General features: G+C 38.9%; 1 protein-coding gene across 1 annotated transcript; it reads right to left on the bottom strand.

The window, feature by feature from the left end:
- Window positions 1–58: 58 nt before the first annotated feature.
- eif4e2 (eukaryotic translation initiation factor 4E family member 2) lies at window positions 59–26,979 on the bottom strand. Its single transcript, XM_080185761.1, has 7 exons — window positions 26,864–26,979; window positions 20,501–20,615; window positions 19,392–19,526; window positions 13,975–14,079; window positions 10,696–10,848; window positions 4,252–4,388; window positions 59–815 (listed from the first exon to the last, which is right to left on the bottom strand). The coding sequence occupies exons 1-7, from the start codon at window positions 26,881–26,883 to the stop codon at window positions 776–778; spliced, it is 705 nt and encodes a 234-aa protein (XP_080041887.1). The 5' UTR covers window positions 26,884–26,979; the 3' UTR covers window positions 59–775.
- Window positions 26,980–27,061: the final 82 nt, after the last annotated feature.

The following is a 27,061-nucleotide window of genomic DNA, read 5'->3' as shown; positions in this document are numbered from 1 at the left end:
GTTCTCCACACACCTGACGAAGGAACAGCGTTTCCGAAAAGCTTGTGGGTTTACTATCAAATAAACTGGTTGGACTTTAACCTGGTGTTGTGAGACTTCTTTCAGTGCTGATACAACCTCCACCCGAGGCCTAGGATTGTCACTGAATCCCATAGATGAGTGATGACAGGGTGAGGTTGTGAAGGAGGAGGGTCAGCAGAAAGGGCTGAGTAATGGTTCATGGCAGGCACCACTCTTCCTGACGCCGGGTCCCTCATTCAGACTCCAATGCCTTTGAACAAGGGTCACCACCTACGTACCCCCAACCAGGACCCACAATTAATCACAGATTTGCTCATTGTGGTGTTCCCCCCCCCACGGTGTGCTACCCACCCATCTTATTAAATGCCTCCGCCATCCTCAACGACCAAACTCCATCAGGGAAGGCATTAAATTCCACCCATGATTTCTATGTACTCTATAAATACTTATGTACCCATGAAACACAGACATTTACAATATTTACAAATTTCAAAATAAACGGAACAACTGTTTAGAAATAGGAGACACGAGCATCACACACTCAACTGGACTTAAAAAAAATAAAATAAAAGTTTGATTCTGTCAGAACAATAATTGACCAATGGCAGAGTAATTCTTCCCTGAAATAATAACACCTGGTTTGGGATTGACAATGAACATCATCCCACTCCAATTTTTCCTTTAAACAAGGTGTTCCTCTAAAATGAAACAGAGCATTCCTTTTAACTAAACAAATGGGAATACAAAGATGATCTCATAAAGTGATTTTCGTATTTCGAAAGCTTGAATTGTCTCTGTGAAAAAAGATTAGAGAATATTTTAGGGTGTGCATTCAACAACATACGATGAAACTTAATCTCTGCACAACATTTCAGTTACAGGTGTAAACTGCTAAATTACAAATATTAAGGCATTTATTATATATGGAACTTTCACTCCATGTAAAAAAATAAAGTAATTCAGACTTGTTTAAAACTCAATCTCCGCTAAATACACTGTTAATAGTTTCTAGAAAACATGCTCTATGACTCTATTTTGGAAAAGCAATGGATAAGAAAGAATTAGTGATATCGGTCAAACATGGACAATTGGGATGAGCTGAGAGTGCACCATGGTTGGCATGGGCCAGTTGGACCGAAGGCCCTATTTCCATGCTGTAACTCCATAATACATCAGTATTATGCAACTAACATTATTTCAGTAAAAGAAACATTACAATTACTTTACTCAAAAGATGCTGTAAGAAATACACATTTCTGTTATATTGTATTCACCATTTTATACGCGCCATTACAAATCAAGTTAACTTCATTTAGAAACTTATAAAAGCAACTTTTAGCCAATCAGCTTTACATCTTATTCTTGCAGGCACTATAAGCAACAAATTACAATCTGATACACGTGCCCTATATGGGAAAACTGGAAGAATCAGACATAATTAAATCCAATGGATTACTGAAGCTGCTTTGGCACTTGATGTTGCAGAAAATTTAGGGCATAAACTGGATGAAAATGAACAGGCCACGAAGGTCTTGATTCCTTATCCCCACCTTCAGATGTCCAATGAGGCATGCTCAGTACTCATTATATGGAGTGGAGATGCTGGCGTTGGACTGGGTAAGAAGTCTCACAACACCAGGTTAAAGTCCAACAGGTTTATTTGGCAGCACTAGCTTTCAGAGCCTCAAGGTTCTTCTTCAGATGAGCAAGGACTTGTGTTCGCAAACAGGGCATATAAAGACACAAACTCAATTTACAAGATAATGATTGGAATGCGAGTCTTTACAGCACCGACCTCCTCAGAAGACAAAAGTGGGACACAGCAGACAGAGCACTCTTCGTCATCCAGTACTTGCCCGGAGCACAGAAGCCATGATATCTTCTCTGGAGCCTTCAACATGTCATCGATGAAGATGAACATCTCACCAAGATCACCCCCACTTCTTGCCTTCAAACAACAGCATAACCTCAAACAGACCACTGACTGCAGCAAACTTCCCAGCCTTCAGGAGAACAGTGACCACATCACACAACCCTGCCACAGCAATCTCTGTAAGACGTGCCTGATCATTGACAGGGATGCCATCATTTCACGTGAGAACACCATCCACCAGGAACATAGTACATACTCTTGCAATTCAGCCAACATAGGATGTCCCGAGGCATGGTACATTGGAGAGACCATGCAGACGCTACAACGATAAATTTCTAAAGTTTATTTATTAGTCACAAATAAGGCTTACATTAACACTGCAATGAAGTTACTGTGAAATTCCCCGAGTCACCATAGCCCAGTACCTGTTTGGGTCAAGGCACCTAACCAGTACATCTTTCAGAATGTGGGAGAAAACTGGAGCACCCAGAGGTGACCTATGGAGACAGTGAGGACGTGCAACCTCCATACAGTAACCCAAGCTGAGAATCGAACCCGGTTCCTGACGCTGTGAAGCAGCAGCGCAATCTGCTGTGTTACCACGCTGCCCCTGCAGTCCTTAAACCCACAAGGTACAGTGCACAAAATAAATTTCAATCTGGTCAAAATAATTTGAACAAAAAAAAATTGCAACTGGAAAAGCTTTTCTTCTCTCATTACCTTTTTCTGGAAATCACTACAAACCCATGTCCTCTTGTTCTTGATCCTTTCATGAAAGAGAATAATTTCTCCCAGCCTCCGTGAGCAGCTCCCTCATGATTCTGAGCATCTGTCAAATTTCCTCTAAGCCTTCTTCTTTCCAAGGAGAATAGTCCCAACATCTCCAATCTATCCTCACAACTGAATTTTCTCACCCCAGCACCATTCTTGTAAAACTCTTCTGCACTGTCTCCAATGTGTTCACATCCTTCTCTTAAAAATTAGATGCCAACCTAGTGTAACTACAACACAACTTTTTGCACATGCTAAGCAGCATGCAACAGAGCAAAGCAATCTCACAACCAATGGAACAGATCAAAGTTCTCCTGTCCTTTCATATCAAATCTTGAACTAGGCTGTTAACAACTAACTGGAGGAAGCAGCTCCAAAAATGAGCATGTTAATGCAAAAGACAGGACAGAAACATTTGCAACCATCTTCAGTCACAAGTGCTGACCAAATGATCCATGTTGACCTTCTCCTGAGGCCCCCAGTATCACATATGTCAGTCCCCAGCCAATTTGATTCACTCCATGTGATATCAAAAAGCAGAAGGTACTAGATACAGCAAAGGCCACGATAACATCCCATCTGCAGTACTGGAGATAAGCTTTGGAACTTGCTGGGCCCCTAGCCAACTTGTACCAATATGGTTGGTATCTACTCAACAATATGGAAAAATACCAGAGGATCTCCTGTCAATCTGGGCAATTACTATCCCATCAGTCCATTCTTAATTGCCAAAGTGACAGGTTTTGCAGTGTTTCTAGCATCACTTAAACACAAGAACATAAAAAATAGGAGTCATTGTAGTTTAATGTTCTATGTAAACAAATGTATATTTTGCATTTGTAGTACAGCAACAATAAAATCACAACAAAATCACAACCACAAAGATGTTTCCTTCTAAATTAGTTCACAAGGGTGTCTCCCTTTTGTCAGTTTAAAAGTTGTGTGCAAATGAATGCAATTGAAGTGAATAGCCATTCCTGTACCCTCAGATAAACATAAACATACTACAGTGCATTTTTCAGGCTGGTAACTTGGACTGAATTATAACAAAGAAAACACATTAGTTCAAGTTCAATTATTAGTCACAAGTAGGCTTATATTAACACTGCAATGAACCTACTGTGAAAATCCCCTAGTCGCCACACTCTAGCGCCTGTTCAGGTACACAGAGAATCTAGCACAGCTATTGCATCAAACCAGCATGTCTTTCGGACTTGAGAAGAAACTGGAGCACAGGGTGGAAACCCACACAGACACGGAGAATGTACAAACTCCACACAGTGACCAAAGCTGGGAATTGAATCTGGGTCCCTGGTACTCAGAGGCAGCAGTGCTAACCACTGTGCCACCATTTTAGATTGATTTAAGTAGTATGGAGTGAATGTATGAATAACAATAACACCAATGTCAACTCTTTTTATGTCATCATCTGTTTTGATGCTGCTTCTGATTATGTATTGACTACTTATTTACTGTCACACGCCACTTGATTTATGCAATATTGATTTACATTTTAATATTTTTAACTTTATACCAATATAAAAATCTTAGGCTAAACAATTCTGTTAGTTCCCCATTGCACTCACTTGATACTGTCAGTGTGAGTCTTGTATTCCATGATAGTATTAGGTGGTAAGTTTAGGACACGTCGTAATGTGTCTCGTATGCGAGCAGTAGTAGCTTGGTCACTGGCTGTTTTGTTCCATATTGAGATTATATCTTCCTAGTAAAAGATAAATCAAAGTGTGTAATCAATTCTGGAGGATCACACGCTGCTTTTCTCAGAACAGTGACAATTTGCATTTACACAGCATTTTTCATGTAGCAAAACATTTCAAGATTCTTCACAGCAGTTATCAGACAAATTTACCAAAACACAAAAGGAGATATTATGACAAGTAACTAAAATCTTCAACTAGGTAGGTTTTATGGGGCATCTTAAAGGCATAACAGAGAGAGAGTGGGAGAAGCAGACAGCTTTTAGGGAGGGAATTCTAGAGCTTAGACCCAAAGCAGCTGAAGGCACGTCCAAAGATGAAGAGTGGTAACAACTGGGAGTGCGCTAAAGACCCAAAGAGGAGACACACGTCTTGGAGAGTTCCAAGAAATTAATAACTTACAGGGATAAGGAATGGAGAGACCAAGGGGTATTTGAAAACAAGAATGGAAAGGTTTAAAATCGAGGGGTGTTGTACCTGTGGGCCTGCGCATGCAGGCAACAGGTGAATAGGACTTGATGAAAATTAGCTAATAGCAGAATTTTCAAGTTTAGAGGGTGCAAATCAGAGGGCAGCTAGAAGAATATTGCCAACAAAAACTAAGTTCTGGAAAAACGCAAGCTAAGCAGCATCTATGGAGGCAGAAACAGTTAATGTTGAGTTCATTATGACTCTTCTTTGAATAATTACCAAATCTAAACACATCAAAGGCATGGATGATGGCTTCAGCAGCAGGTGAGCTGGAGAAAGTGGGGTAAGTATGTTATAGGAACGAAGGTAGGTTGCTTAGTGATGAAGCAGGTACAGTGTTCATAGCTCATTTCCAAGTCAAAAAGAATGGTAAAATTTCAAAGTAAAGTTTAAAGTCTAGTTTAACCTCTGACCAACTGGAGGGATGGAATTGATGATTATGGAACAGAATATGGGGCAATGGCTTTGATATTTGCTCCAACTAAGTATTGGAAATATGTACTCATCCAATACTGGATATTAGACAAACAACTAGATGAACTGTCAGGAACCCACCTTCCATCCATTTATTAACCAGTCAGCACATGATCATGAAAATACAGAGGTTGGACCATGTGGGCCTTCTCCTTCTGATCCTGTTACATTAAATTCCAGCCAAGGGTTGCATGTCAGGTGAAGACAGTGATGCAATAGCATTGCTGCTGGACTAGTAATCCAGAAACCCTGGGTAACCCTCTGGGGGCCAAGGTTCAAATCCCACTACAGCAGATGGTAGAATTTAAGCTCAATAAAATATCTGGAATTAAAAGTCTAAGTATGGCCACGAACCCATCTGGTTCACTAGTGACCGTTAGGGTAGCAAACCTGCCACCCTTGCACGGTCTTGTCTACACTTGGTTCCGGAAGCAAAGCAATGTGGTTGACTCTTACATGAAATGGACTAGCAGGCACTCCGTTGTATTCAACTGTACAAATAAAACACTAAAGAATGAAACTGGACAGACTGCTAGGCATTGGAAATGACAACAGCAAACTCAGCCTTGGCAACCCTGCAAAGTCCTCCTAAGAAACATCCGGGGCTTGTGCCAAAATTGGGAGAGCTTCTCATAGAAGAGTCAAGCAACAACATGACAGTTATAATCACGCAATACAGATAATATCCAGACACCACCATCACCATTTCTGGGCATGTTCTGTCTCACTGGCAGGACAGAACCATCAGAAGTGGCAAAGACAGCACAGTAGTATACAATCAGGAGAAAGTTGCCCTGGGAGTGCTCAACATCGATGCTGGATCCAATGAAGTCTATGGCACCAGGTCAAATAATGTACAAGGAAACTTCCTGCTGATTACCATGTACCATCCCCTTCAGGTGATTAATCAGTACTCCTCTATGTTAAGCACCATTTGGAGGAAACACTGAGGGTAGCAAGCAAGGATGCAGAATGTACTCTGGTTGGGGTCATCAATATCCATCACCAAGACTGGCTTGATAGTACCACCACAGACTGAGCTGGCCAGGTCCTAAAGGACCTGCTTGACTGGAACTGCAGAAGTGCTTAGGGAAAGAGAGAGAGAAAGAGGAAAAAAAACATACAAACCCATCCTCACCAGTCTACCGCAGATGCAGCTGTCCATGACAATATTGGTAGTAATGATCACCACATAGTCCTTGTGGAGACAAAGTGCCAGTTTCACTTGAGGATATTCTCCATTGCACTACCACCTTGCTAAATGGGATGGACTTCAAACAGGCCTAGCAACTCAAGACCGGGCATTCGTGAGGCACTGTGAGTTATCAACACCAGCAGAATTGTACTCAAGCACAGTCTGTAACTTCAAGGCCTGCTTTTTTTCCACTTTACCATCACCGCCAAAAATTACATGTCAACCTGATGAAGCTACAACTCAGGACAACCCATGTGCCAAATAGCATAAGCAGCAAGTAATAGAGCGAAGCAATTCCACAACCAACAGATCAGATCTAAGTTCTGCAGTCCTGCAACATCCAACCCTGAAGGTAGTGGACAATTAAACAACTTATTGGAAGGGGAGGCTCCACAAGTATCCCCATCCTCAATGATGGAGGACCCCAACATGTGCAAAACATAAGGCTAAAGCATTCGCAGAAGTCCTCCACTAACTAGTTTACCACAGATGCAGCTGTAGCTGTCCATGACAGTACTGGTAGGAATGACCACCACATAGTCCTTGTGGAGACAAAGTGCCATTTTCACTTGAGGATATTCTCCATCGCACTGTGTGGCACTACCACCTTGCTAAATGGGATGGACTTCAAACAGGCCTAGCAACTCAAGACTGGGCATTCATAAGGCACTGTGGGTTATCAACAGCAGCAGAATTGTATTCAAGCACAGTCTTTGCCAGAAGCGCTGACTGGAAAATCCATGTTGACCTCCTCCAGAGGTCCCAGCATCACAGATATCTGACTGCAGCCAATTCAATTCACTCCACACGATATCAAAAAGTGACTAAAGGTACTGAATACGGAAAAGACTGACAATATCTGGGCAACAGTCTTGAAGACTTGTGCTCCAGAGTTTGCCATGCCCCTATCCAAGCTCTTCCAGTACAGCTGACACCTACCCAGCAATGTGGAAAATTGACCAAGTATTTCCTGTACACAAAAAAAAGGACAAATCCAACTGGGCCAACTGCAGCCACATCAGTCTACGCTCGGTCGGTTTAGTTCAGTTGGCTGGGCAACTGGTTCACAATGCAGAGTGATGCCAACTGTGTGGGTTCAATTCCCGTACCAACTGAGGTTATAAGCATAAAATGTGCCCTTTTGTTCTTCAGTTTTCCACAAGTGACAACAGTTTCTCCCCATCTCCAGTGTCCAAGCCACTCAGGATTTTGTATCCCTTGAACAAGTCTGGTCTTGATCTTTTCACCAAGGAAAACAGCCTCAAACTCCTCAATCTGCTACTGAAATTCCTCATCCAAGAGCCAGTCTCCAATCGTTTTTGGTAGTATTCTCATATGCTTTCACAGCTTACCTAAAGTGTGGTGCTCAGAACTAGATACAGTACTCCAGCTAAGGCTGAACCAGTGCTTTATACAAGTTTAACGTAACCTCCTTGCTTTTGTACTCTATTGTCCTATTAAAGCCAACAATGCTGTATGCTTTATTAACCATTCTCTGAACCTAACCTTCAATGGCTTGCACAAAAAAAAATCCTGGTCCCACTGTTTAGGATAGTGCTCTATTTTATGTTGTCAGTGTTCTTCATGCTAAGTCAGTTATTTATATGCCCATTATACCAACCTGTACATCCTACTGAAGTTCGTAAAAAGGTCATTTGGACTGAAAATGTTAACTGTGTTTCTTTCACCACAGATACTGCCTGAGTCTATCCATTGTTTTCTATTTTTATTTCAGCTTTCTAGCATCGGAAGTATTTTGCTATCCTCCTTAGTTCACAATACTTCCAAGTTTTGTTTCATCTCCAAATTTTGAAATTGTGCCCTGTACATCAGGTTTAAGTCATTAACATACATCGGGAAGAGCAAGGTCCACCTCCTGAAAATTCCATTACAAACCTTCCTCCATCTTAAACATTTATATTAACCTTTTAAGGGCACAACTAACTTAATTTTTCTTCCAAAGGGAAGGAAAATAGTCCAACACTAAGTTATAAAACCTGTGTAAATACATGGAACAGATTTTCTTGTTGGTATCCTGTGGTATATTGGAAGGATTGGGATGGCGCAGTGAAGAAATATCCGGCAGAATGGATCACATGTCAATAACGAATTCACCCAATTTTCTGTCCATTTTATGGAAGGAAATTCGTGCAGATTCCAGTGCTGGTATTCAATTCTACCAATCCCACCCCCATCCTTACATCTATCTCTGTTTGATTTCCCCAAGTGTATTATACCCAAGTGATTTAACTGTAGCAATCAGAAGATCTAGCCCATTGGTTAATGGCAATGACATGTGGAAACAAAGTTATTCTTGAATTCCAACATTTTGGGCACCATATCAGTTTTTGCTACTTTTATGGATGGTCTTGCATGTTTAGCTGGGTTTTTAAAAAAAATATTTATTTCTCTCTGCATTTAAATTCTTGGGCATAGTTTGGAGATACAGCAATATGATGCTTCTTTTACAGACTTTATTCAAGTTGTTACATTACAGTTAGGGACAAAAGTAACCCAAGGTAGACAAAGTTTGAAATCCCAGTTATTCGCAGTTTTAAACTTGTCTATACAAAGTCAGAAAAGTAAAACCATTTACATTATCTACTTTAGAATTAACAAGAGGTAAATATGAAATAACAGGTCAACTGCGGTCAAACACACTACACTTCTCATTAAATTGTAGATGCAAGACAAATCCCATGGATTAGTCAACAATCCACCCAAATATCAGCGACCGTTATAAGTCTCAAAATGTCACTAAACCTTTGTCTCCCTCATGTAGGGTTTTAACTCACTACTTTTGAAGATCTGGCCTTTGAATTCCCTCAAAAGCTGTACCTTTCAGACTGCCTCAATGACTGCTCATCTTCTGATGGTTCAATCCCTTCGTCTATGACTGCGTTCCTCAGGATTCACAAAGCTGCACTCCTGCTTTTAATTACCAACACAATTCTAGCTCTCACAAACCACTGGCTTCACTGAACTAGCACCACCCCAGATTTCTGCAAACTCCTGTCTCCCTCGAGCTATAAATGGCTTCCAGGACTTCTGAGCCTAAGCTGCCTTGCATGGAACTAGTGACTTTTCACCACCTTCTCAACACCCCAGGATTTTGCTGAGCCAAAAGTGACTGGAGCCCATTAACAACTCCCAACACGTTCCTGTAAGCTTCAAACCTTATGGAGATTCAAGCTGCAACTAATCCCCCCCTCTTAGGAAATACACAAATAAATTGAAATGCAATCTTCAAGGGTTAACAGAACATTTGTAATTAATTTAGCTCCAACTGCCAAAATATAACATTTCTCTGGACTGCACTCCTCTGAAAGCAGAGTAGACATCAGTCTCCAGATCTCCATCCCTCCAGCAAAGTAAGCCCTTGTGCTGTTTAATCTCTTCTATTCTAACTCTGTTCAGCATGGGTAATCTTCTGAACTACTCTTCCTTTAGGTGTTGTGGCATTCTCTAAAGCACAGCATTTAGTTGGCTTCATAACAATAATATTCCCAGAATAAAATAGAGGTAAACTATTAACATAAGTCATCAACTAGACATGTGTCAAAAAGGATATAATTAAAGATTCATTTGGAACATATTGCTGAGTAAACAGGGTTCTCATTTGTTTTGTATCCTACTGTTAAATCAAAATATTTAAGATTACACTTTCTCTGGATTTTATTAAATCACAAGGTTCATGGATAATAACCACAAATAATTTGTTTTCATTATAATAAACATGGAGTTTGAATCATGCTGGTGATTAACATGATGGAAAGTAAAGCACGGGTTTAACATCTCAATTTTGCTGAAATTGGTGTTGCTTTTGGAGTGAGGTTTTACTTTTAAATTGCACTTTAACAATCAAAAAAGGACCAATTAAACTGACCAAACAATTGTTCACTCAGTCTAGTGATGAGTAACTGAGGTGAAGTACAACTTTAAATTGTTTTTGACCTTCAGTCATAATAGTCTGCCTGCCCCCACACTTAGCAAAATGTATCATGTACAATTATTCATGAGAAATTTCCAAACCTTTCTTGGAGCACAAGCACTTTCACACACAATATGACTGGTGTAAAGAACTAATTAAAAAGACAATAAACATTGTGATTAAAATTATGCTACTGTTCAAACAAGCAATTTTCACCACAAAGTCAAAGTGGGTAGTATACCTGAAATCGAACTGAAACAACTGCTCCGCATATCTCCTCTCCAACCATGAACTGTTCGCCCAGCATGGCCAAAATCAGGTTCTCCCAGCAACGTGACGCTAGTCCTTTCCGCAAACGGATAATCCATTTTCCACCATTTTTATTAGCTTCATCCTGGAAAAGATCAAAAAACGTTAAAATCAAAGGCTAATTTTATGTTCATTTGCTTATTTCATCCCTCTTCAACAACATCTAACTGGGAAGGGGTGCAGGTGAACTGTAAGCTACCTTGTGATTCAATAGTCTAAACAGTCAAGCACAGAAGATTTATTGTAAAGGAATAAGTAATATTTCAGCAATTTCCTCATTGGTTCATCAATGTCTCTCATGTTATACTCAAATCAGCAATGCCCTTTTTCCATTGCTGCAATCATCATCCAACTTTCCTAACTTCACTCTGTTATAAATACCTGGTTCATGATTCATAATATTTTAAAGGTAAATTTTAGTTCTGGGTAGTTTAAAACAGTTTGAAGAGAATTACAATCAAACAGTTGGGGGCATATTGGCTTATGGGGTTAACAGCTAAAAAGACAAGATCATAAAACAGTAAGTGGGCTTCAGCAGCTGAAAATTGCAGATGAGGGGTCCACTGCTTACAAAAAAGCATAGCCCAGAGAGTTGTTTTGTTTCACAAGTTAATACGACAATAATTTAAAAGTATTCACTGAGCCTTGGAAGGATATGTCATTATGGAGTTGGAGGGAGCCTAAGAATGTTCTGGGATTTCAATTGTTTTACTTGGGGAGTGCATGTTCTGTAGCATGATGGTCACTTTAAATTCAAAATGACTGTAAGCTGGTTCCTGGCAATATTGTCATTAGACTGCCAAGAGGTGCCTCTGTGATCTAGGTGGCTATGGAGGTGAGAGTGAGAAGTGACAAAGCAAGCCACTGAGTAACTGGGAGTCAGGTTGTAGCTTGGGTAATGGGCATAATACAAAGACACTCTCATAAAAACCCATGCAACATAAAGAATAAACACCTCACAGGAAAAGGTTTTATTCTGTTCAGGAGGAACAAGGTAAAAAGTCTGACAACACCAGGTTTAAGTCCAACCGATTTATTTGATAGTAAACTCACAAGCTTTCGAGGGGTTTCCCTCTTCTTCAGATGAATGGAGAGTTCTGGCCTCAGACAGAGCATATAAAGGTCTGAGGCCAGAACTCTCCATTCACCTGAAGAAGAGGGAAACCCGTTGAAAGCTAGTGAGTTCACTATCAAATAAATCGGTTGGACTTAAACCTGTTGTCAGACTTTTTACTGTGTTTACCCCAGTCCAACACCAGCATATCCACATCAGGAGGAACAAGGACAGGGAGAAGTGGTAAATTTATCTATGGAAAAGGCAGTTTTACCAGAGCCAACTTGATTGTTTAATGGGATTTATTCAAAGATTAGATAACGTCGTCTCTTGGAATCTGTACCATCAATTTTGAATTTGAAAAATTCAACCTGGCATGGTGTGGAATTGCAGAACTGCAGAAAAACCAAGAGGAACTTTGGGACTGCTCTTATTGCCATGTATCTGCAATAGTGTTTGCAGTATTGATTTAAAGTGAAACTAATCATTTTCAATAAATATTATTTGCCACTTAATGTTCAAATTATTTTGATTTTAGTTTGAATGGAAGAGTAAAGGCTTTTAGAAATGAAATCTTGTCCTTTGATTTTTTCCGTTGAGATCACCTGGGGATTCCATTCTTTTCAAGTTATTGCTGTGTATGGGAATTCTAACTATATATACATTTCAATATATGTTAACATCTTGGACTTGGGAGTACAGGGTTCCATTTCAAAATCTGAAGATAACTAAACTTGGAAGTATAGAAAACAGAAGATGATACTAATAGGCTTCCAGATGACACAGTCAAGATGGTGGAATAAGCTGATTCTTAGAAGGTGAAATTCAAAATTCAACAAATTTCATGAGGTGATGCATTTCAGTAGGAACAGCGAAGGCAGACGTGCTTTTGATATACTGTTAAAAGGATGTGGAGGAGAGAAACCATGGGGCGGTTTGTGCACAAATCTTTGAAGGTGACAAGGCAGGTTAACAAAGCAGTTCATATAGATATCGATCCTGGGATAAGGTACAAAACCAGGAATTAGTGGTTAATATAAAATATGGGTTTGAACCTCAGCTCGAGCAGTGTTTAATCTCTGGGCACCGCTTCAGGAATCACAAGACTTTAGTGAGGAGAAAAATGAGACTTACTACAATGGTTCCAGGAATGAGGGATTAGTTAGCTGGGATTGTTTCCTTTAAAACACAGAATTCTAAGGAAAGTTAATAGAAATACTCAAAATTGAGGAATGTCAAAATAAGGCAAAACCAACAGGAAGTTTGTAACCAGGTAACACAAATCTAAAATAATTGGCAAAAGATGCACAGAGGAAATATGAAGAATCATTTGGTTTTATACAAATGCAGCAGGTTTCTACTGTCTGGAATGCACTACCTCAAAGGGTGGAAAAAAGGTACAACAGTAACTGTAAAAGGCAATCCACTCAAAGGAAAAAACATGTAAGCTATAAAGAAGGGCAGGGGAGTGGGACCCTACTTTTGAAAAGCCGACAGACAGATTAGCCAAACGGCCTCCTTCCATGCTGTATGATTCTTTGAAAAAGCAAAGACTTAACAGGTTATCAGGTCCATTATCTACTTCAACACCAATCATTAAAATGAAAAAAATTGTTTAATTGGGCTTGGAACCTCAATTTTTACAATCCATGCTGTGTTGATAGTCTTAAATCATGATCAGTGATTTTTCCACCAACATTAATACTATGTAGAAATCAGGTGATGACAAATTATGATATTAAAGATAATACAAAGGAGTATAAAGGCAGCTGAGCCTGGAGTTCTCTCAACAAAAAACTGGAGTTCGTGCACACATCATCTCTCAAAATACTAAATTAGGCTCAAATCTAAAACAGAGTTGAGAATGAAATTTGGCTTATTTGAATTCGGACAACTTCATTTCGTTTACACAACATTGGATTTATCCATGTTTATACAGAATTAGATAATTTTTGCAACCTGAATTATGAGAGTTAAAATTGCTCCACCTCTAATAAAAAAGTTACTAACCTATTTAAAATAAATAGGCCAACATTAATTAAAGTAGACAGGTATATAACAATAGAAACAAAATAGGATTGTATTGCAAGTGCTAGGGAAGAAAATATCAAGCAAGTTATGTTCATTTAATTATATCCTGTAAAGGCAGCTGTTCACCTCCCACATTGGTTTAATGCCATCCTTGAACAGGTGAAAGTCACTGTGTCCTGTGAGGTCACCAGGTCGAACTAAATGGCTATAAAACCTCCAGAACTGTTCAACCTGAAAATAAAAAGAAAAAATGTTTTATGTGTAACCCTTTCAGAGTTGCACTAAATAAGGAGAATATCCTGAAAGGTTGAAAGTCTTACTGATTAATTCCAGCACTGTGTAGGCCACACGGGTCAAGAATTTTAGATTTGATTCAACTAAGCTCCAACACTGTCAGGAGATTTAGCTATGGTCCCAGAAAAAAAATAAAGATGCCTCTTTAGATCAGCAATAAGCAACCTAGGCTAGTGAGTGGACCACGAGTGGCACTCCATCTCACTGGGCCTCAAGAATGACATCAGATTCACTTACCATGACCCTATGAATATATTTAATACAGGTTGAGTATTTCATTGAGTTATAGAAAATGCTTAATCATTCACAAATGAATAGAACTATCAACTTCAAATGGTAAAAACAAAAGAAATAGTTATGCTTTGATTGGAAACCGAGGGAATGCACAGATCTTACAGCCATTCTGCGGAATCAGCACGCACCTCACTTCACTTGTCCTTGCTTTACGAGAGTTTCGTGGTACTAATAGGAAAAAAAATTACACAATGGAAATGAGTGGAATCTGGCAAGGCTGCACGTGATCAATGGTCAAAATTTCTCGTAGGCCACACGCAGAACCCACATATGTCATGTGTGATTCCCCAGGCCACAGGCAGTCACTAGTGGTAGCACATTCTACAATTCTGGATAAACTAATAAGATACTTGCACAAAGAAAAGATGATTTTGGAGATGAGACAAAGAACTAATTTTTCAGGTTGATGATCTTTCATCAGAACTGATTTACTGTTCCTCATTTTGCTGCCTACAGATGCTGCCCGACTTGAATATTTCCAACATTTTGTATTTTTATTTATATTTTTATCATTTACAGTATTTTGCTTTTGTATGATATATATGATGCTGCAATTCTGTATGCCAAGATCTCCTCAGGCTAAATACCTACAATAAATCAGCACTAAATGTCAGTTAGCAATAAATTTGTTAACTGGCAGCTGATGGCAAAATATTCACGTGGAATCCTTCATTCAGGACTGAGTGGAATCACAACAGCAAAACAATTTTTGTTAGCTAAACACATTTTGGATTAATGGCAGATGATCATCTGTGAAATGGATGGTGGTGATTGTTTAGACATGAATGTGTCAGTGGCACAGAGCACCCAGCAATCAATGGCCATCATGGCTGCCGATAAATAAAGTAAGAATTAAATGTAAAGGCCCACATTCGACTTTACCATATTGGTTCCAAGCTATAAAATTTTACTCCATGTTCAAATAATCAATTATTTTTTATACTCATGTACCCTCAATCCTTCTACATAATTATTACCTTACATAAGCTGTCAGGTTATTTACTACACTCAAATAGGATAATATATTATTCCTCTATTAAGTTATGCGCTTTTGAATGTAATAATAATGTACCTTTTGGGGCAGTTTGAATGGTTTAGTGATTGCCAGACTGGAGTAAAGCTAGGCAATTTCCCGCAGCAGAAAAATAAATGCCGATTTTGCAGCACAGAAGGCAGAGAAAAAAAATGAAGACCAAACAGCAGAAAACAAGGACCATTAGATGGAACAAATAAATATTTGCTTGTTATTTTTTGTTCAAATATGATATCAATTTATTAATTCCAGAAAATACCAACAAGGACTAATAATACTGGTTTCAGTACCTTAACATAACCCTCTATATTCAGACTCACTTCATACAAACATTTTTCTCACATTCAAGGTAGAAATTGCCACTTCCAATGGTAAGACGCAAGAAACTTAGCATGATTTTATTTGCAAAGCTTTCTGGCAAAGTAAATAGCTGGGCAAACATTGTGGTATCGCATATTGCAGGACTTAATGAACCAGTAATCAATAAGATGGAAAATGGAAATAACACAGGTTTTTACCATGCACTCCTGATCTCTGCCAGATGCAAAATACCACATTGATATCACATTTAGGCTGAAAGATATGAAGTTTATTTAAAAGATTAACAAAAGCAAGACTAATAAACCAGTAAATTTAACTATACTGAAAAGAAAGATATTGTCAAAGCTCATCATCTTGCACTCATCAGGACAAATACAAAAATGCCAAATTCCAAACAGTCACCAGAATTTATGCTAGAAGGAAAGGATGCTGACTGATTGGTCCAGGTGTTGCCACACAAAAGTAACGGTGCACTAGAAACGCCAATCACTTCAAAAAAGGGGGAAAAAATCGGAACACACTTCTTTTGTTTGAAATGACAGGTGAATATATGATGCTCCCAAGAAAGCATAAATGAGCCACATTACGTGCACGACTGATTATCTTAAAATGGCTGTTGACGTAGCTAATAGCACACTCTGGATTGTTCTGCATGAAGGAACATGTCTGAATCTGTCAATCATTGGGATGTACAACCTATATACCAGGCTTTGCACTGGCACTGAAATTCACACATTACAAAGAACAAACAACAATACAGCACGGAAAACAGGCCCTTCGGCCCAACGAGCCCGTGCTGCCATTTTAACATTGTGAGTGCCCTCCTCTACCTATGACCTTTGTCTACACCTATTGGGGAAGATTGAGGGAAGACTAATTTAGGGGCAATTTGTTACACCAATCACCCTAAAAGCACGTTTTTGGGGTGTGGGAGGAAACTGGAGCACCCGGAGAAAACCCACGCAATCATGGGGAGAATGTGCAAACTCCCGCACACACCGGCATAAATCCATGTATCTGCACAGCAAACAGTGATAGTCACTGAGCTGTCATGTTGCCCATCAGATGGTCCAGTTTAAGCGTACACTAACAACGTGAAGCACTAGGCAACTCTCGAAGCAACATCCAAGAGCAGCCCTCGCACAACCCACCGCGTGTATGCCCCTTGTTGGTCAATAAGGCGGACCGAATCATCTGTGAAGTAAAAGAAAAGACATCAATAAACATGCACAACTTAGACAGACATTTACGGAATCCCCAGAAGCGCAGAAGTAAAACAAGTGAGCCATGAAATACGTTGGAATATGTTGATATTATTCAGAGTCAGAGGTTTACAGCATGGAGACAGGCCCTTCGGCCCAACTTGTCCACTTTGCCTTTTTTAAACCCCTAATCACAATTGCCTGCATTTGGTCCATATCCCTCTATACCTATGTAACTATCTAAATGCTTTTTAAAAAGATAAAATAGTACCCACTTCTACTACTACTTCTGGCAGCTTGTTCCAGACACTCACCACCCTCTGAAAAAATTGCCCCTCTGGACACTTCTGTATCTCTCCCCTCAATTGTATGATAGGCAGAAAAAAAACATTTTGGTCTAGCTGCTTCTTATAGTTGTACACAACCAGTCTGTGTTTGCAAAACCTAAAATCATCTACTGTTAGATGTAACTCCAGGATTGGGCAGAACTTGCTGAATGATCGTGAGAGTTTAACAGCTATGTTAACAACCAATTTAAGATAATCAATCAAGCTCATAACTCATATACACTCATACTTTTCACCTTTGAAGTACATGGAAGCATGGGGAGCCAATAGCTCCCCACTGCTTTCGCTATGACAATGCCTTAGCCTAAAACCTGACTTGCCAATACCTTTTAATAAAAATTGTAATTGTTTGAAATTTGGCAATCTTGCATCTGTCCTGGGTGAGTGCAAGGTGAAAGATTCCAGCAGCATGTCCCTCTTCTCAGCAATATTCAAACTTTGACTTAGCAAATGGCTAAATTTAACCAGGTGACACTGCTTAACAGTGTCTCCTATCAGATAATAAAGGCGGCTTTTGCAATTCTATGCGGTACTTTCACAACTTACATCCTTGATAAAAAAACATTAAACAGCAATGTCTTCTGCAGTATTCTTTGACATCAATGCAATCCATGTAGTGACAAAGAACTGACCAACTGATGTACTCTGACTTACATCCCTCTTTCCCTTTTAATCCAGTGCTAAGAAAATAGATGCCTATTATTCACAATCAAAGCCAGCCCACAAGCTGTCAGGTTTTCATAGGACACAGGAACAGGTTGAGTAATTAAACAAGCAAATCAGGTACTGACACTTGGCCAAATCACCCACCTACATACCAATTCACTCACTCATTCACTAAAATTCAGACCAGACATTTAAGCATATTATATGGCAGCAAGTAGTGTAAATACAGGGCATGTTCTGTCCTCCCAACTCTACTCCACTCAGAGGGATTTCCCTGAATCCACTGCACATTTCTGTGGATGCCAGGCTCAAACCCTGGCAGAAAGGCACAGCAGCAACAAGTTGAAGGAATCTTCATGCAAAGTGATAGTCCAACGATCACTCATCGTTGGACTATCACTTTGTGCTTGGAAGATCCGGGCCATGATTTCTATCAAGGTGGATTTTCAAAGTATTTACTTCATTAACAAAATGCTGCTTGGAAGATCCAGGCCATGATTTTTATCATCAAGGTGGGTTTTCAAAGTACTTACTTCATTAACAAAACTATTGAAAATTCAGTTAGGATAAACAACACAGAAGAAGTGCAAGCACAAACAGAACTTTGGCAAGGCTTTCGAAATCTATACTGGAAGGACAAAATGTCTCACTGCTTGCAATTGGATTTCGAACATCCCATTTAAAAGAATGGGTGGCCTTTTTGATTTAAAATAAATAATTAGGAATTACTAGAATCACAAAGACAAAAGATGCAGTTTTTTGAAGTTTAACTTTTATTGTGTTAGGTCAATTCAACTTATTTAGGAAAAGTTCAGTAAGAAAATGTAATTGGTCAGCAAGATTATAAACTAACTACTACTGAAATTATAACTTACACTATCACATAGGTTGATAAAACTCAACGCTGAAAAAGGTGTAGATAACCAAAGGCTGATTGGAATAAAGTGCACTTGTGCTGCCATCATAGAAAAATTTTAGTTTTCTAGTCAGCCCTGCTTACTGGATAAGCATCTGGCAACTTCAGTGAAATAATCAACTGCAAGTCTCTACTGACCTTTCATTTACTTACAATTGACTATATTTACCTTTCCAATATCAAAGCATTGTCCAGAGTAGCTAACTTGGAAGGATAGTGTGCAGCATAATGGTACCCAAGAGCAGGTGGAAAAACATCACTGCTCAACTGTCTCAGTATTATCATGCAGAAATAGATTTACTTTCCCTTCTCTAAGCATCCAATCCCAACTCCTCCAAAAAAAAATTTTACCTTCTTCCTAAGAATTAGTCTAAATTTCTTACTCAAAGTATAAAGAAAAGCCCAATAACAAAATACCAACTAAAATATTTCATATTATACATCATCAATTAAAGTAATACAGTGCTTACAGAGGCAAATGTTCCAATCTGTTTAACATTCTGTTCATAACTCTGAGAGCTGGTGGGTCGACCAGGTGTCCGTCTGGAATACCAGAAGGTATAGTTATACTGTAGTGGGTGTTCTCCTGGACCAGGGACCACTGCCTGCAAATGGTAACATTTTAGGATGAAGTGCAATCGTACACAAAATTGAGAAGAAAAAGTCACACTGTTCTTGCCAGGTGGTCATATTTTTAATTGTACCAGTTTTGTAGCGATTTGCTGGTCTATAATTGGCAGCTTTAAAAACAGGGCCTTTTTTCATACTCATACTTCATTGATACTTCCTGTAACTTTTGATCCATTTACTCACATTTTGGCAATTTGCTACTGGCAGCTTAGAGCCAGCAATTTCCATTTGCAAAAGCCAGAGCTCGGTTGCCTGGCAGTAATATTTTAAAATGTTTTGTATTCCAGGCTTTAAAACAGGATAAATCTCAAACTTTAGAAAACTTAGAGTTTGTTTATCAGATTGTTTTATACTTTTTAAACTGATTTTACAGTACCTGGGATTATGCTTGACACAGTATCAAGCATACCTTTGATAACACTCCCAGGGTAACACCAAGAAATCTGAACATGAAATTACATTGTCATTTTTATGCCACTGAAGCAGAGACAATAGCACATTGACACAAACGGTTGCAGTCAAAATGCAATGGAAGACATTTATCTACTTCATTATTAAAACTTGGGAGAAAATATTCTGATCAACTAGTATCAGGCTAGCCACCACTACTATTTATTTGCCTAACTTTTCATTCTTCAATTTATATGCTACATTAACCACTGGACTGCAAATAACAATCCGAATGCAAGATTAAAAGTCAATTTGTCTTCGAGCACATTACAGACCGTTAGGGTATCTTGCTTACCCAGAGTGCATCATCTATCAGCTATATATTATTCAAATCTTGGGCCTCAATACTGCATTTAATAGCCAAATACAAAACTCTTTTTATTAACACACCACAGATCAATTGTCCACAGCTTTTTCTTTACTCAAACAGTGCGAGTGAGAGCTAGCTGTTCCTTCAGCAACATATTTTGCATGGCTGTGTGCGCCTTTATGCTCTCACCTTCCTTTTGGTACTGCTTTGGGTCTTCTCTTTGTCTATTTTTTCCTTCTCATTCTCTTTCTGTGTGTGGCTATCCTCGTTTTGATCCTGGTCTCCACTGTCGTCATCTTTTAAACTGCAAATGAGGGAAAAGTTTAATAATTGTCCAGTATAGTTTTATCTGGTTCTTTAACAATAGCATTACAATAAAGTTCTGTTGTACAAGATCGATAATAGTTTTAGCATTAAGTTGCATACTTAGTTTTGCTAATGAAATTGTTTGGCATATAATGCTGCAAGCAGAGGTCACAAATCCAACATTAACCAATGTATTGGATAAAAACATTCCACTTATTTTCTTCAACAAAGAAAGCAGTTGAAGCCGCATGTTAAATTACAGAGGAACTGTTGAGTCAACTGTTCAAATATCATTTTATAAAACGAAGACAACACATGGTCAAGGCTCAGCTTGGAATAATTCCATTTATGACTATTCCATGTGTAGTCTAATTACCATGTGTTCAGAAATTTGGTCTTTTTTTATTCTTTACTGTTCAGAAGGCAGTTACTAATATTTTCCTCCACTGGTTCCCAACATCAACAAACAACACTTGACGAAATTAATTTTCACCAAGGCAGACATGTTCAATTAAAGAAAGTCAATATGGATTCATAAAAGACAAGAAGTCTACTTCGTAACAGGGTTTTTGGAAGATTGGAATATATTGATAAAGGAAAAATATAGATTTTCTAAAAGCAACTGATAAGGTATTTGAACAGGTTACAATAAGATGAAGGTAGTAGTAAAATGGATGAAAAGGAAATAAAAGACAGCAACATAGTAGTTAATGGATGATTTCAGACTTGAGGGATATAAACAACGGTGGATCCCGGGATAGTAGTTAATTATGAAAAAGGCAGTAAAACAGAATACATTGATCAGATAGATGACAGATGAAATCAACATATAAAAGGTGATTCATCTTGGGAAAAAGATCAAAATGGTAAAACTTTGAATGAGGCGGGGAATAGTTTTAAATAAACTTCTAAAAACTTGTGTAATGACAACTGAATTTATGCATCTTTAGTTTTATAAATAAGTGAGAGACTACAAATTTAAAAAGAGAATATTAAACTTATACAAATGTTAATCTATAAATAGAATATTGTGTCATGGTTTAAGCACCTTAAATTTTAGAAAAGATATCAAGAATATGGAGAGGGTTGCAGATAATACAAAATTCTCTCATCTGATTGTGAAAGAGGCAAGATTGAACAAACCAAGGCATCTTGTTTAAAGTGAAGATTAGGAAAAGATCCGATTGAGAAATTTTGATAAAGTAAATTGGAAATTTTACACCATTAATGAATGGGCAGTATCGAATCACAAATTTGTGACCGCTGCCAAGAGAAAATTTGTTTTTAAATACCGAGAGCTGTTAGGATATGGGTTGTGTACTAGAGACGGTGGTAGATTCTGAATGCAAAAGAGACAGATAAAAATTTGATAAAGAATTTAAAAGGGTATTTCCTTTTAAAAGGGTGAAGTGAACAGCTTTTTCAAAAAGCAGTAACACACTTATAAAATATGATTCTGTAACAAAGTTCAACTGTTAACCATATAACTGTACATGTACTTCTACATGTACTATAATACATTTACTTGCAGTGCACTTAGAGAGGTAACAGATCTTTATTAACAAAATCTGCTTTCAAAGAATTTTGAAGTAGAGTGTCATGAACAATGAGAATTGCCCCTTGTTTCATTATTACTTTGGATGCATTGAGAAAAAAAGGCTACAATCCCTCAAATGCAGGACAGATCAGTTCTTGAACTTGTCTGCCCTTCCCTAAAAATCTTTAATAAGTTTGATGAATTGATGAGGATGTGCACTCATGATGGGACTCACTGACGAATTATTTTAATGCAATGGAATAATTTTTAATTTCCAATAAAGTTAGACTTCTATGATAGAAAATTACCCTCGTTATTCATTTTTTTTCACAAGCAAGCAACATACCTGAAAAGAATTGCATTATGGATAATAAAGTCAAATTGAAATTTAATTATACCATATTATCAATAGTACTGGCTGCAGAACAGCAAAAAAGTAGCAAAAATGTCATTCCTGAAGTCCACGCATGCTACCAAAAAGTAATTTGTTTGGATGGTTCCATTAGCAACATTCTGCCTAGCAACATAAACAGAGCATGAAGCAATCATGCTTTCCAGCTGCAGAAAGATTGAACAACACAGGCAATCCAGGCAGGTCAATTAAGTGATCTTATACTCCTTAGAAGTCCTCTGCCAACCATCTGCCAACACGTTATGTATATGAAGTGTAATTTAAAAATGAAATATCTGGTAGTACTAGCTTCTGTTTGCCCCAAGGATAATCCAACAGTTTCACTCCCTGCTTGCATAATATAATAAAAAGTCTGACAACACCAGGTTTTAGTCCAACCTATTTATTTGATAATATACTCGCAAGCTTTCGGGTTAGCCCCTTCGTCAGGTGTACGCCAGTCCAACGCCGGCATACCCACATCATGCATAATATAAACCAGGTTAAAAGCAGCCAAAGTAATGACGGTTAATATCTTTTCAAAAATATAATCTTAAAAGCATATTTTTAAAAATTTTCAAAGTGGTCCAATTGTTGGAACTATACTGCAAAATTCCATAGCAGAACCATCATGTTGAATGCTGATTAAAATCAACTGCAGCACACAATTTATTGAGAATGTACTTCTAATAAGATCAGTGTAATAAAATACATATTGCACTTACAACCACACCTCTCATGACCTCGAGATGTCTCAAAGCATAAAATGGTTACAGTATAGGAGCCATTCAGCATGTCTCATCTATGTTGGTTCTAACCAATAAGCAATTCACCTAATGCCACTCCCCAACATTCTCCCTTTTATGACAATAGTCCAATTCCCTCTTCAATGCCTCAATTGAACCTGCATCAGTCACAATTTCAGGCAGTGCATTCAGATCCAAAATACTCACTATGTGAAAAAGCTTTTCCTTAGGTCAACGTTGCTCCTTTTGTCAATTACTTTAAATCTGTAGTCTCTGGTTCTCGATCCTTCCATCAGTGGGAACAGCTTCTCCCGATCGAATCTGTCGAGACCTCTGAGTTTTGTATACCTTTTTTATATCTGGTCCTAATTTTGAGACTATTTCCACTAGCCCTCAACTTCCAGACCAATAGAGATAGCTTTTCCATACCTGTTCCCTCTAATATCTTGAAAAGTTTGAATAAATCATTATTAAACATTCTAAATGCCAGGAAATACCAGACTGATTTGTTTAATCTATCTTGTAGCTTAATTTTTGTAGTCATTGCATTTCCTGCATGGCCAATATATCCTTCCGAAACTTTGGTGCTCAGAACTACTCACAAAGCTCCCGATGTGGCAATACTTTGCGTTCTATTTAATGCAATCCAAGCAATATCTCCACAAATCTGTTTACTGACATCCAGTTTGGACTTTGCCAGGATCACTCAGTTCCTGTCCTCATTAAAGCCTTAGTCCAAACATGGACATGAATGTCAGAGGTGAGGTGAGAGTGGTTTCCCTTGACATCAATGCAGCATTCAACAGTGTGGCATCAAGGAATCCTAGCAAAACTGGAGTCAAAAGGAGTACGTTCCACTGATTGGAGTCACATTGAGCACAAAGGAAGATGGCTGTGGGAGGTCAACCATCTTAGGATATTACAGGAGCTCCTCAGGGTGATGTCCTAGGATCAACCATCTTCAATTGCTTCAATGTTCTTCCCTCCATCATAAAATTGGTGATGTTTGCTAGTGATTGTAGAATGTTCAGTGCTATTCACAATTCCTCAGTTACTGCATTAAGGCCTAGACAACATTTAGGCTTGGACTCATAAGGGGCAAGTAAAATTCACACTATACAAATGCCAGGCAACAACGATCTCCAACAAGAAAGAATCCAACCAACTCTCTGATATTTAATGGCACAACCATAGTTGAATCCCCATGTTGAATCAACACCTTAGGACTACTACTGACTAGAAACTGAACAGGACCAGCCATACAATCACTGGTTACAAGAACAACTCAGAGGCTGGGAATTCTGAGACAGTACCTTGCCTCCCAATTCCACAAAGCCTGTCCACCATCGTCAGCAAATGTGTAATAGAATATCTTCCGCACTTAAAACTGACACCATCCAGGAGAAAGCAATCTGCTTGAATGGCACCCTACCCAGCTCCTTCAATATTCACTCCCTTCAGAGTGACAGCAGTGTGCATCATCTATAAAGTGCACTGCTGCCATTCACCAAGGCTCCTTCAACAGAACTTTCAACAACCACAACCTCTACCACCTATAAAGAGACATGGGCAGCAGACATTGTAAATATCAACCATTGTAAATTCCATTCTAAGCCACTCACCATTCTGCTTGGAACTATAATCACCATTCCTTCACATTTTGGGTCAAAATCCTGGAATTCTTCCCTATCAACACGTTATGGGTATAATATACCACATGGAATGCAGTAGTTCACAGAAGTGATTCATCACCATCTCTAAAAGGACAATTAGGAATGGACAATTGTTACGACCACAGCTGATGTTATGTTCAGACAAGTTAGATCCCAGGATGGAACCCGGTTTGATAGATCCTAACTTTTATTTTTAGTTTGTGATGTGAATGAACATAATTACAGGACTGCTAATTAGCTTTTAACAAAAAAAAATTATTAAAGATTAACTTAATGCACTACTCCTTCAGCCCAGCTGAATCTTTACAAATATATACAGCATTGTACAGTTAACACAAGCTATAACTTATCTTACATACTAATGCTCTCAGTCAGCACACAGTATATGTAAACAACAGGCAAAATATGGTTAAGACACACCATACTTTGAAATCAAGTGACAGATGCCACCCAAAACAACTTGTGGATTTCTCATCAAATCCCCCCAGATGCTTGTCACATTGAACCAACTAACTAGTCTAACTGGAACTCTGACTTTCATGTGAGGGCTTCCAATCTCTGCTCTCAAAAAACACTTTGGAATCTTCTCTCAAACAACAATTTCTCTCAAATGCATTCACCAAAGATCCATATTCAGGATTTCAACCTCTCTTTCCAGTATTCTTCTGGCCTGGAACACCCTGTGCACTGAAGCTTTCTCACAATTTTTCAGGTATCCTGCCATGCCAACAGAACAACACTCCTTCAGAGGTTGCATTGAGATGTCACCAAACTTAGGATCACCACAAATGTGTGGTATCTCATTAGCTGTCATCTCCAGATTTGCACCTTGCAGCCCTAACTTTAACTCTACTCCTAATTTGACTGAACTCTTTTCCCAGATTTCTGTTCTTTTGTTCCTTTAACTTCCTGCAACTCTCATTCCCTGGTTTCTGGAACTTGCTATCTGTTCTACATTTTCCTGATTTTATTGGCAGTTACTATGCAAAATTCCTTGCCTCTGGATTACTACCTTCAAATTGGAAAGCTTCTGCTTTTCAATGTAAGCCTCAGGTTGCTGAGCAACAGCTTAGTTTTTCAAAATCGTATGATTGCTTTCATGTTGTAAAACCTTTATTACAATGCAGAGGTAACACAAAGTGAAACTTTAGACTTGTAAGCACCCTTGTGTAACATGAAGCTAAATTGAGATTATTAACCCTTTCTTAGCACACAAATGACAATAATAAACCAAATATAGAAATGCAAATTAGCTTATTCCTAATACAATATGATTACAATTATTTAAACTATACTTATTTCCCAACACAATAAAAATAGTGGCCAAGCCAACAACAACCACAACCTGCAACAATATCTAAAACCAATTCTAATCTATTAGATGGGGCGAGCATTCCATTAGCCTTTTGTATTGTATTCTGCATCTGCTCATGACATTGCAATGATTAACGCTGCTTCTTGCTGAAAGCCATTTAGAAACAACCCTGGTCTTCTCGACAACAGCAGCCCTTAAATACACACCCTCTCAAATTAAGGCCAACTAACTGACAAAACAAGGTATCCATCTGAATTAATTTAAAAAATGTTGATGCTATTGTTAATACACTGGTTTCGGAATTATCCGTCTGCAGAGACATTAATTTAAGCAACTGCAAACTCAGGGTTAATGACAGGCTGCCAGTATCGATTGGGTTACTGAAATCACTAAATCCTGACAATATACGGCGGGGTGGGGGGAGGCGCAGCAGCTCACACAGCCCGGACCAGAGTGTGGCTGCGGCCCTGCAGCCGACATCTTTACAGAAAAACCCCATCCCGGGAAGCTGGCCGCCAGTGCCGGAATAGGATTCAGCAGAAAGTTTCAATGGGAGAAGGACAAAAAGGAAATCAATAACTCACGCGTCGAACTTGTTGTTCATGCTGTTAGGCAGCGGGCGGGACCTTGCTCTCCCTCTCTCTTTGATTTGGGGACACTCCCCTCACAGCGGCAGCTCCGGCTGCGCCTTCACCTGAGGGGCTGGGCCCCGCACATCCGGGAACGCAGCACGTGATACCCGCTCCCGTGCGCGCGAGGGGCCGTCACATTCTGAGCGCCGG

This window comes from Carcharhinus amblyrhynchos, chromosome 3 (assembly GCF_965287045.1).
Source record: "Carcharhinus amblyrhynchos chromosome 3, sCarAmb.v2.hapA, whole genome shotgun sequence".
Classification (NCBI taxonomy): domain Eukaryota; kingdom Metazoa; phylum Chordata; class Chondrichthyes; order Carcharhiniformes; family Carcharhinidae; genus Carcharhinus; species Carcharhinus amblyrhynchos.
This window is presented reverse-complemented; position numbering and strand designations above follow the sequence as displayed.